At 42.3% G+C, this 9963-nt stretch overlaps 1 protein-coding gene across 1 annotated transcript; it reads right to left on the reverse strand.

The window, feature by feature from the left end:
- Window positions 1-1075: 1075 nt before the first annotated feature.
- NMUR2 (neuromedin U receptor 2) lies at window positions 1076-9583 on the reverse strand. The gene is made up of 4 exons (XM_009814457.2): window positions 8864-9583; window positions 3787-3871; window positions 2328-2453; window positions 1076-1335 (listed from the first exon to the last, which is right to left on the reverse strand). Exons 1-4 carry the CDS (start codon window positions 9581-9583, stop codon window positions 1076-1078), a joined length of 1191 nt encoding a protein of 396 aa, XP_009812759.2.
- Window positions 9584-9963: the final 380 nt, after the last annotated feature.

Consider the following 9963-nt stretch of genomic DNA (forward strand, 5'->3'; position numbering starts at 1 on the left):
TAAGTATCTAAAGTTCAAGCAATGAAAAGATGCTGTTGCAAACTTCAGGACACGGGGCATAGCAGGGACCTAGCACAGCCCATCTGTACGTGATCAGACTCAGTTCAGGCAGATGGGCAAGAATAAGACTGTCCGATGCACAGGATAAGCCTGCAAAGGCTGCAGGCTGTTCACATTCCCTAGGCAGATATCCCTCACTAGCTGCATTTTGGGCAAAGGAGACATGCCAGGAACACCCTCAGCCCCCAGTAATGCTATTTCCCAGGTAATGTAGATGGAGTTGTGACATGCACATGCCATTTCAAGCACTGCGTAGGTATTGTCAGACATAGTATGAGGAGATATGGCAGTGACTTTGAGACTTGTTAAAAATAACCTGCTACAGGGTAGGTTTTTTTGTCAAAGTGATTCAAGGCATTAACCACCATCCTCACCTGAATCTTCATCTAGCTCACAAAGCAAAACTTTGCTTTACATTTCTTTTACAATTATTGGCTCCCTGATTCTTCTGGCCCCGAAATAGCTGGTGCTGGTGCTGGTGCCAGATGTTTATCAGCCCAGCTCAGAGCTGCTCTTGTTCATGCCTGCTTGCTCATGTTGCCAAGGGAGGCTTGCAACCACCACACCTCGAGAAGGTCATAGAAGAGAAAAGTGAGACTGGCTTGCCTGAAGCTAGAGGTGGGTAGACAAGTCTTGTGCAACAAGTTGCCCTGTTTCAAACTAAGTAAAAACTGATGTTTAGGCTTGTGCACAAAAAGCCATTTGGTAAGACTTGGATAAGCTGTGTCTCCCTGCTGTGCTGGTAACATTGGGAGTGTGTCCTATTTATGTAAAGCAGCTCTTCGCTGGCATAGCTTGCAGCCAGTAAGGTCAGAATTCCAGCCCTCCTATTAGCTTAAGGGTAAAACAATGCTTCTCAATCAACAGCTAATTATAGTCTCCTCATTCATTCATTCAAGACACTGTCTGTGAGATTTTCTTGCTGAAATCAGTCTTTTAGGAGGGTCTCTTCTCTTTTCCTTTCTAAAAGTCATTTTCTTTAACTTGTCTCTCACCTGGATCACAACATGGAAAGTCACAGACCAGTGGAGAGCTGAGAACTGCTGACAGATGTCCTGTGGGTGCCAGGGAGACTTGTGTCTTCAGCAGAGTCCATGAGATTGTGGTCCTCAACCACAAAGATGCTCTGCTGGGCAGGAATCTTGCCAGTGGGATGTTTAGGGGTCCAGTTCTTGCAGCGAGGCGAAATCACACTGAGGAAAGCCATCCTGAAGCGCTGGGACAACAGATTGTAAATGATGGGGTTCACTGCAGAGCTCAGATAGAAGAAAACACCTAGGAGAACAAGGGTGGGCGAAAAGAGAGAGAGACCTCATTTGTGCATGGAATGATCTCAGAAGAGGGAAATCTCTTCATTGCCTATACTTCTCCACCAAGCTTGGGTGCAAGCGTGGAGGTGGCAACAGCACGTCTCTGCCTGCTACCATTCTGGCAGAGGGATGTCTCGTCAAAGCTAGCTTAGGCACTGCAGCACACAGGGAAAGGAAAGTGGGAGAGGGTACTAGCTGGAGCTCACTATCTCCAGCTGTTCAGGAACCAGCTCTCTCTTGAGCTGTCCTGACCTGCCTCCAGCACAGCCCTCATCCCCACAGCAGGATTTGCACAGTTGGTGCCCCCATCAGAGCTGTCAGAGGATAACTTCCAGCCGAGGGGAACTAATTTCTTACAACACACCGGGACAATTGCACGAGATTGGATTTGTCTGAGCTGCCTAATGGCTACATTCAGCGTTTTCCCATGGCAGACTGAAAATAAGATTCCTCTTTGAAAAAGCCTTTGTTTTATGGTTGGCCAGGCCATAAACATTTGGTTATCTCACCCAGTTCTGAGCAGTATGTAAGTTATTTCATCTTGCCATTTGGTAAGGTTTCCTGTTAACCTGAGAGACCCTCTGGAGGATGATGCCTGCTGCTGTGTATTCATTAAAAGCAGCTGAATGACAGCAAACTGCATTTCTGAACATTTCCACGAAGGAAAAGCAGCTGGTAATGATGTATGAAATTCTTTTTTTTTTTTTTTTCCATTCTTTGTGAATATTCAGACAACTGTTTTGGACAACGTGCCCAGATCTTGAAAGTTGCAGAAACTTGCATGCCATTTTTATTTAAGGCACAATTCTCGTTACTGTCTACCGGACCCCAAGAAGCTTTTTCATGCATGCCTCATATCACCTACAAAATAAATAACTAACTACGTATTTCAAGTAAACCACTCACAAACACTTTTTTTCCCCTAGACCCTGTGCAAGTGAAAGAATAAAGCTTTACCTGACACCACATGAATTAAGTTGAATACATTAGCCAGAGGTTCAGTCCATTCCACAACAAAGCTGAAGAAAAGTCGATCTATATGGAATGGAGCCCAGCAAATAGCAAAAACCATCACGAGGACAACTAGCATGGAGAAAGGGGAGAAGAAAAACAAGCCAATTATGGAAGGATATGATTCACTAGTCTGCACAGAGCAGAGAGAGTTCAGAAAGCTGGATGAAAGACTGAATATACAAATTGTATTAATTGTTTCAAAACTTTTACCATCCTTTCTGTCTTAGCATTACCAGCTAAAAGAAAAAACTTTCCACTGGTGTCTGTATTGGATAACTCAGTGCATGCACACACAATGACATTCAAACAGAGCAGGCAACAGCCAGGTAACACTGTGGCGTGTACAGAGCCTAAAGAAGAAACTGCCAGTGAGACATCTGGATTCATCTGTGGTACCTGGGACACACTGACTCCATTGTGCCTTGGATTTAATTTCCTCTGCACACTATTTGTACATCACATAGCAGGATAAGGCCATAGGAACCATGCGCTGATGATGGGTCTGTCTGGGTGCACTGCTCAGCATGAAAGAAAAGGAGTTTGCCTCCATGCACAACTTGGCCTGTGCTGGCTCTTGCAAACCCATTCCAGACTTGGGTCCTATGAATATCTGTGGTGACAGTCATGGGGCACAGAAAATCAGGCTGACTTCAAAGTGCAATTTCCTAGTTCAGATGGTGACTTAAGCTGCCTAAAAGAATAACATTGTGCGGGAAATATTGAAGGTGATTTATGTTTCCTCCATAAACACCATCTCAGTAGCAAGGTGATCTTTGCCTTAAAGACAGCCCTAAATTAGGAAGTGATGTGAGTGCTTTCAGGGTGGTTGGAGCACAAATTCTCCTGAATGCTATACAATGTGCAAGCCTGCCTAGGTCCTACTTTTTCTTGGGAAGGTCTAAGTGGTTAAGTCAGCAGTAGGTGATGTATGTGGCTTGGCAGAACCTTCCTGTGCATGAGCAGAGCTTGTGGTGTGATGCAAAACAGATATGTACATCCTTCTTTAAAAATGTACAAGGTAGTCAATTTTAACTCTGAAAAAGAGGGATCCTCCCTAGAGGGCTGCAAGAGCCAGGTTTGGAGTCAGGGATATTAGAGAGTTGCCATGTAAGCATCTGCTATATAGGTTTGCTCAACATCCTGTCGTGCTGCAGAGGAAAATTTGCCTTCTGAGTCTTTTGATAGTTAGCTGTGGTGTTTCACTCCTATGCCCTGTAAGTCCAGATAAAACTACAATAAGCCTTTTTTTTTTTTTTTTTTAATCACAGCTACTCATCTCATAACTCTTGTATCTAGTGAACATCTCATAACTCTTGTATCTAGTGAATTTGCTTGATACCCTTCAGAACCTGGTCACCCTCTTGTCCATGGTAAATAAAACACAGAAGGACTCACTACTTACACAACATCTTGGTGACTGATTTCCTGGATGGCCTCTGAACATTCACCGCCATTTCCTCCACTTCCAAAGATTTCTCTCCTTTCAACTGGCAAAAGGAAGGAAACCAAAGGAGAGCTTAGACAGGAGATAATATCCCCACCAGAGATAGCCTGTTTGATATTTTGATAGCTGTAGCTTGAGAAGGCAAAATTTGGGGCAACTCAGGACTCACTGAAAAAAATCTACACCTAAATTTCAGTTTTAGTCTAGAGAAACGTGTAAACTTTAGGTTCAAAAACCAATGACAGATTTTATGCATCTGAGACTGCATATTTACAGCAAATTTGTATTTCGGTTCCCCACTTGCCCTTTCTCAATGAGTCAATATTTGGTTCACAGTTTGTGTTCAGTTTCAACAGTATTTTGCTAGGCATTATTTTCTCTTCTAGCAAAATATTGTTTGTTTGTTTATTTTCCTAAAAAGGTTCCCCACAATTAAACACAAACAAATGATCCAAAAGATACCCAGAGAGGCCTCAGTGAAATACAGCTGTAATCGCTGGAAAAATTCCTGTAGAATTCAAGGGAGTTTGTTTCATGCCCTGAGTGTTTGGACTAATTGATATTCAATCCATCTAATGAACAAAACCCATATATGCTCTCTTGCAGACAGCCAGTGTGCATGATATATGCACAGATTCAGCCACATACTGCTCAATTACAAAAAGGTTTTTTTCTTTTCCATTAGTTTTTCCTGGACTTCTAAAAAATGGACATAAAGAATAATAATCTGATCCTCCCTGAAATGCTTCCCCCATATGCTTATGGACAGAGCACTGGTGCTTTGATGATGAAAAAACCACGGCTAGATAATCAGGACAATTGCTTTGATTATAAAAGAAATCATCTATGGAGAGTGCATAATTGGACCCAGCTTCCTGAAATGGGAACTTCTGATTAGCCAACAGATTCGAGTGATGCTTTTTTCAACAGAGAGGAACTGGAAACAAAACTTTTATTACATGGGAAAGAATATCAGGAATGAGGGAAAAGACAGAAATTAATCTGGATTTGTAAAAGTCTTGTGAAAACATGCTACTTGTGCCATTTTCTTCTGCCTTTTACACTGTGACTTTGCTTCCTGATTTTTGGTTAAGTATACTTTTCTGTAAGGACCATCAAATGGGACCTTCTTTCAATGTTCTATTTATTCATAAATCCCATAAATGGGAAATAAATGTAAATTGAATTATATTCAATTGTAGCACAATTCGGCCTCCCATGTTTTACATTATTTCCTTTGTAACTTTTAGTCGTAGCCACAGTTGCTTAAGGAAGAGGCTCAGTTGATTTGTAACACATCTAGCGATAAAAGTCTGCTCAGATTGATTAAAATCCCTCGTTTTCCTTCAGTGGTTTTCAGTCTCAACAGTAATCTATCCCAGGCATATTCCAAAGCCTCAGAGAGTACAGTGCTCTGATGCTGTCATAATCCAAAGACACATGTATCTTTATTTTTCACCTTCCTCTTGTCATTGTTGTGACGCTATAAGCTCCTCTTTAGCCTCAAGAGCTAATAGGTGGAGGTGTAACTAGTAAGAATAACTCAGCAGCTGCAATTTAACAAAACAATGAGTTATGACAAAGGGCAAGTGAAAAAAAAAAAACAGTCCTCAGCAAAGGTTGTAACTTGAGTTCATGTCGATGGTTCGACGGAGGGAGAACTCCAGCCAAGGCGGTGGTTACTTTTACGTCACTGTGGATGTACGAGGCTATGTAGGGTTGCCTGGAGATGAATGTTACCTCTTCACTGCAAAAGAATTAAAAGTGTCTGGAGCAAGAAGCTGAAAATTGGATTTTCCACCCACATCTTTATTAGCTACAGCATTTCATACTAGAAATCACAAGGCAGAGTGAAATTAGGGCCTCACCTATCCCCAGGCAAACCTAGTGAGGCCACTCAGCAAAAGCAGGAGAACCATTTTCTGTAAGCTCCTTGGCCTGTCTAACACGAGTGGTAATCAGATTTTCTCTCCAGCTGACAGAAAAATAGATATTTAAAAACCACCCAGCTTGTGCTAAAGCATGCGAACCTGCCTACGTGAGTGATTTGGCTGAAGCAGTTGCGACCCGTCTGCTGAACTGCAGCGTGAGTGTACTCTTCATTCACGCCCATTGCAAAGGAAAACTTGTTAGTGGGTCCAAGGTTTGCAGGACAACCTCCATGGAAAGAGGACAGACCCTTCCAGTAGTGTGTTGGGCTCTGCAGAAATTAGTCAAAGGCAGTCACTGTCCACAGAAGAGTATGTTTTTGACAGCTGGGCATTTAGGGGGCAAAATAGATTTTGATGAAAAAATCTGGACTAGCTGTACATTGGCAAGAGTAAGTTGTCTTGATTCAAAGATAGTTGAAATAAAAATTACCAGTGCGTCCAATGTGTTACTGAGAGGAAGTGACACTAAGAGAAGTGTTGGACTCTTAACAGAAGAATCATCCTAGGTGAAGTCAATCTAGTCCCATCTGATCATCTAGATCCCCTCATAGATGTCTGAAGTAGGTGGGATAAATAAGTCTCTGGAGTCTCCACTCCCTTCATTCATTGTCAAAAACCCTAGTTAAACAGAATCTGACTTTTAAACAACCAGAGGTAGCCACCTACCCCTGTGTCCTTTTAGAGATCAGTTTGAATAAAAGAGACAGGGACCCTGCACTGAATCCTGCTGCAGTGCAGACTTCTTCCCAAGCAATGCCACTCCATCTCTATCAGCACTGCAGGGATTAGCTTCTACAAGCAGGCATTTCCCCATGTTCTTATTTTCTCCCTTCTCAGCTTTTTGGCTATAGGCTGCAACCAGTAGCCCAACAGCTGAACTGGGTTTAAAGAAGATTCTGGATGATTTAGGGATTGGCCCTAAAGGCACCTGTGATGAGAACTTCATGAAAGAGGCAGCAGGAAGCTTCCACAATCAAATCTAATGAGGCTACAGTGTGATCATCAGTGTCCTCTTCTTTACACTAATGCTGGAACTATCTATTGACCATAACATTGTAGTCTTAAATCATCAAGCCTTAAAATTATATCCAAGTAGATCATGAGGTAATTGATCATGAGATAATCAGCCTGAAGGCTCTGTTGGCCATGAATCTCCCAGTGAGAAAGACAAACATTTTTTCCTCTTTGCAAGGAATAAAATTAAAAATAAACTCAGCTAATGTATGACCCATATCTGCTACCCTCCCATAGCTGCTTAACGTCACACATACTTCCTTCTGTATTGCATCCTGAGGCTCTCCTGAACACTGAAAAAGCTTGAGGGAGAAACTTTCGCGAGGAAATACCTTTCCATAAAGCCTGGACTTGGAAAGTCTATGCCTCTGTTTGCTGAATTTGAGCTGATGTACAACCTTTGGATCAACTCTGAGCTTTTCCACTGCAGTCTATGAGAAATAGATGGCACTCAGGAGACTCTGGGGTGTTGCTGAAGCTTCATAGATTTCATCCTCTGTGAGTACATAAAAAGTGTCTTCTCTTGAAAAATTATATATATACACCATTCTTCTATCATTTCTGTTGAAAAAATGAAACTATCTTGCCTAGTGTAATTTAGAGCGCAATGCAGATGTACCCAGGATGGGTGTTGTTCCACATTTGGAAGTCTGAGTTGGGTGTGCAGAAAAGCAGATGCATAAACAATGAACATTGCAGCCCTTAGGGAAGACAGCTTGAACACACCTGTGAATATAGAGAATGCTGGGGAGCAGCCCTTGTCTGGTACCTAGCTTCTCTTTTGGGATGGGGATTAGGAATACCTGCTGCCACAAATAGAAGCTATTGCAATCTTCAAGGCTTCTTTTTATTAGTTTGGGGATTTGTCTTTCTTTTTTAAACAGCTATAACTTCAGCACTTTTTCCTCCCTCCAGGTCTTATTTTGCAAAATTTTCAGTGAAACTATGTAAAGACCCCACAACAGCCACTGGACTGTGGGGATAATTTTACCCATTCATTGCTTTGAAAAATCTACTGTGTGCTATGGATTTCTGGCAGTTAATCCTTGTGGTTTTTCCTGGGTAAGGAAAAATTGCTTCTGTATATTTTCAGATAACAGTAGATATCAGCCAGCACAACACAATGATATATACACCAGCACAGGTTTGGTTGAATTTCTTGCACATAATTTGGTAAATTAATTCATCTCTACTAGCATAGTGCATCCCTTTCTTGCTATATGATCAGATGCAGCTTTTTAAGCTTTAGGTTATAGTCAGTGCAATGAGACAGGATTTATATTTTCAAAATATATGTAAAATATGAGAAGAAAAAAGTCATTGACTCTCTATGATTAGCAGTGCATTTCAGTGTTGTGCTACATAGCTTTATAATACTGTGATACTGATTGTTTTATCCATGTATTTAAATGATGACTATTTGGTAAAACTGGTCTCACTTTCTGAAGAGAGAATGACTATGAACTCTAAGGTAGCCTTAATCGATGGTGAAACTATGCCATAGTTATATAAAGAAATGATTGATGAATTTGCTAGCTGCAGCAATAAGGTAGCATTTCAGTTTATGACAGCTTTCTGAGTTTTAACAACTGAGTATTATCACCACCTCCAGGGAAGGAGAAAAACAATGTAATACGATGGAAATTCCATAGTCACAAGAAGAGGTAAAACAAATAATACAACAGATTATTTGGCTAGAACACTAGCCAGCTCCTTTTTATTCTTTTCACATTTTCCTTTTGGTCTGTTTCCTTCTAGTCCCTAGGTCAAAGGTGGCACCCCTGAGAGGCTGGAATGAATCTACAGACTTGGATTTTTAAGCAACATGCAAATGTGAGCAGCAGCGATGGTAAGTTTTGAAAAAAAAAGATTGGGGTAAATTATTCCCCAACATAGCTATATTCATTAGAGAATGGGATTACACCGAAGAAGGAGTTGGATCCACTGTTTTCAGAGGTTTGAAATACTTTTGCTTTTTTGGGGGGAAAACATGGGCAAGAAAAAGGTGCAATCACTTAAAAGACACATACAGACACAAGCACACAAGAAAGAGCTAAGGAAACACTGAGCATAGTTGGAGTAGGACTTACTCTTAGCCCCATCAGATAGTACAGCACACTTATTACCCCCATAGGCAGCACATAGAAGAGAAAGGAAGTAATCTGGACAATACAGTTGTAGATCCACATAGGCATGACTACAGTGCAGGTAGCAGAGCCAGGGACCAGGGTGCCATTGGGGAAATACTGCAGCATGATGCCATGGGTGCCTGTATTGGGAAGGGCGAAGAAGACAGAGAGGAGCCAGAGCACCACTATGGTCCTCAGGGCACGCTTGCGAGTGCTCTCCAGCTTGGCACGGAAAGGATGGAGGATGGCAATGTATCTCTCCACGCTGACTGTGGTCACACTGAGGATGGAGGCAAAACACACTGTCTCAAAGAGTGCCGTCTTGAAATAGCAGCCAACGGGCCCAAACAAGAAGGGGTAGTTGCTCCACATCTCGTAGACTTCCAGCGGCATCCCAAAAAGCAGCACGAGCAGGTCTGAGACAGCGAGGCTGAAGAGATAGTAATTGGTTGGGGTCTTCATGTTCCGGTGCTTGAGGATTACCAGGCAAACCAAGAAGTTACCTACCACCCCAACAACGAAGATCAGGGTGTACACCAAAGCCATGGGCAAGAACAGATGGCTCCGTCTGGGCCCACATAGGAAGGTTAAGTAATCCTCAGTGCTGTTTAAGTACCTCCTGAAATGTTCTTCATGTAGAGCAAAGTGATTAAACCAGGAGATATTGCTGATCCAAGCCATTACTGGATCTTCTGAAATGTTTCACAACCGAGATCCGGTCTTCTTTAAGTTTCTCTGTCCTAGTTTGCTCACTTTGTGCAGAGAGAGGAAGGGGGGGGAGTTGTCTTGCCAGACCTAGATGCGCAAAGCCACTGAGGGATGTGAGTGAGTGTGTTTGCCTGGCTTCGGTTAAGGTTTTGCCGTTGTAACAGCTGTTTCCCTGCAAGGAGTCCCTTAGCCAGAAAGCCCCTCCTTTCACACATATTCATTGGCTCGCTAAGTGCATTAGATTATAGAGTAAGAAAAGAGGTTCCAGCTACTTGTATCAGCTCCCGTAGCAGATGCATTTACAGAATCAGAGTGTGGGCTTTAGAGAGCTGGGAATCTGAAATATAAGATGT

This window comes from Gavia stellata, chromosome 16, assembly GCF_030936135.1.
Source record: "Gavia stellata isolate bGavSte3 chromosome 16, bGavSte3.hap2, whole genome shotgun sequence".
NCBI lineage: Eukaryota > Metazoa > Chordata > Aves > Gaviiformes > Gaviidae > Gavia > Gavia stellata.

Coding starts and splice junctions, on each gene's coding strand:
- NMUR2 (XM_009814457.2), bottom strand. CDS start 9,583: ATGGCTTGGATCAGCAATATCTCCTGGTTTAATCACTTTGCTCTACAT. Junction 2,454..3,786: donor ATCAGTCACCAAGATGTTGT/GTAAGTAGTGAG, acceptor TCTCCATGCTAG/TTGTCCTCGTGATGGTTTTT. Junction 1,336..2,327: donor CTTAATTCATGTGGTGTCAG/GTAAAGCTTTAT, acceptor TTGTTCTCCTAG/GTGTTTTCTTCTATCTGAGC.